The 2,002-nt window shown below is 40.1% G+C and overlaps 1 protein-coding gene across 1 annotated transcript in view; it reads right to left on the reverse strand.

Moving 5' to 3' along the window:
* LOC101864054 overlaps positions 1–2,002 on the reverse strand; it is a 92,908-nt gene that overhangs the window by 79,227 nt on the left and 11,679 nt on the right. The window contains exon 2 of the mRNA XM_005095306.3: positions 460–841. Within this exon, the coding sequence (XP_005095363.1) occupies positions 460–603 (144 nt within the window). The 5' untranslated portion in view covers positions 604–841. The remainder of the gene's footprint in view (positions 1–459; positions 842–2,002) is intronic.

Here is a 2,002-nt window from a genome sequence, read left to right on the forward strand (position 1 = left end):
CTTCTTCTTCTTCTTCTTCTTCTTCTTCTTCTTCTTCTTCTTCTTCTTCTTCTCCTTTTTACCCCCTTAAAAGATTAGGTTTTTTTTTGTTTTTATTTAAGAAGCATTGATTTGAAGAACGAAACATGCCAAACGATACATGTAATGAGACAGACATCGACGAAAATGGAAAATTGAGACTACTGCTCTGTTTCTCCGGGAGTCAACAAAATTAACAACAACAACAACAACGGCAACTACAACAACAACAACAACAACAACAACAACAACAACAACAATAACAACAACAACAACGGCAACTACAACAACAACAACAACAGCAACAAAAACATTGATAACTACAGTTACAGCAACAATAATGACGACAACATGAGCCAGGAGGATGGGAGGAAAAGGAAAAGTTGGAAGAGGAGGAGGAAAAGGAGCCAGAATCCCAGAACCGATCTCCTGGTAACTTACCCGACTTATCTCGGCCGATATCGCAAAGTTGAACTTTCCAAGCGCCAGAAAGAGAACCAACACAAACACCGTAAACCGAACGTGAAATGAACACTTATGGATTTCCTGGATGCGTATGAAATAATCCAACACAGAACGTGCCATGCCCGTACCCAGATCGGGTGGTCAGGACTCCGGACACTTACTGACCAGTAGACGGCGAGGGTATGGGATGACCACTGTCCACGATTATCCGGGTGACGTAGAAAACAATGTTGAGAAATTAGTATTTATTGTTAATCCGTCAGGACGCTGGTGTTTGCTCGATATACTCGAGAAGTTCGCTGGTATCGTCATTGTTTTTCTTTAGTTGACCTCATTGTTGTTATACATGGAGGCATATCTGGGGGAGAAAACATCACACAACATAAGCATAAAATCCAGAAATGTATTGTATTTACTCTAGGAGAGAAAAGGTAGAAATGGGGGGGGGGTCCCTTATGATTGTCAGAATAGGTCGTAGTAGGAGTACCAGCAGCAGAATGAGAGGAGGAGGAAGAAGAAGAAGAGGAAGATGAGGAGGAGGAAGATAACGAGGAAGAAGAATAGGAGGAATGGGAACGAAAGGGGAGGAAAAAAAAGAAGACTACGACGAGGAGGAGCGGAAACAGGTGAAAGAAGGAAGAGAAGACGGAGAAGGAATTCCATGGCTACAATAAACTAATAATGGCTTTGATTTATTTGTTGTTAATATTATTATTGTTGTTATTTCTACCGCTGCTCTTATTACTGCTGCTGCTGCTAATGTTGTTGCTGTTGCAATTAGAAGATATTAAAAATATTTTATTGCAATTTCTATTATGTTCTCGTTTAATGGTCTACTAGACATCATTAACAATTGAGAGGCAGCGTGGTGGAATCAGGCTCTCGTCAAAATAATCAAAGTGGAGAAACTGGCATTTTTTCGCAGATTTGAGAGCTTTTACAGAATTTTTGTGAGGATTTTTTGGCTCAACACCTTTCATGCCCATTAAAGAACATGACATTTCTGTGTGGATTTTACTGGAAAACGTTGATTAAAGGCACAATAATGTAAATTTTCTGTTATCACAGACTCTTAAGCTAAGGAAATAACTTATCTTTGGCGGCCATTTTCTCACTGATTTTACCCCTGAAAGTGAAACCTGGAGACCCCCACCTCCTTCATTCGCCAAAATCTCGACTTGTACTCAAGATAAATGGATTTTGTTTTCATCCAAGTAAAGACAAGCGAACAAGCTTTAAGATGATAACAATAACTCTACATGACCAAAAATTGATGGCATAGAGTTTTTGGTATAGTGTTAAAGCCTGTCATTTGCTTTGCAAGTGATGAAAAAATACTCATCTATCTTGAATAGAGGTCAAGATATGTGCAACTGACGGAAGTTATGGTCCCCTGGTTTCAGAGGTAAAACTAGCAAGAAAATGGCCACTAAATTTTGGTGACTTCCAAATATGTAGTGTCCTTGGAAACTGCAAATTAGCTTTTTTTTCAGGGGAGGGGGGGGGGGGGGGGGGGGGG

Source organism: Aplysia californica, unplaced genomic scaffold (genome assembly GCF_000002075.1).
Source record: "Aplysia californica isolate F4 #8 unplaced genomic scaffold, AplCal3.0 scaffold00100, whole genome shotgun sequence".
NCBI classification, from domain to species: Eukaryota; Metazoa; Mollusca; class Gastropoda; order Aplysiida; family Aplysiidae; genus Aplysia; species Aplysia californica.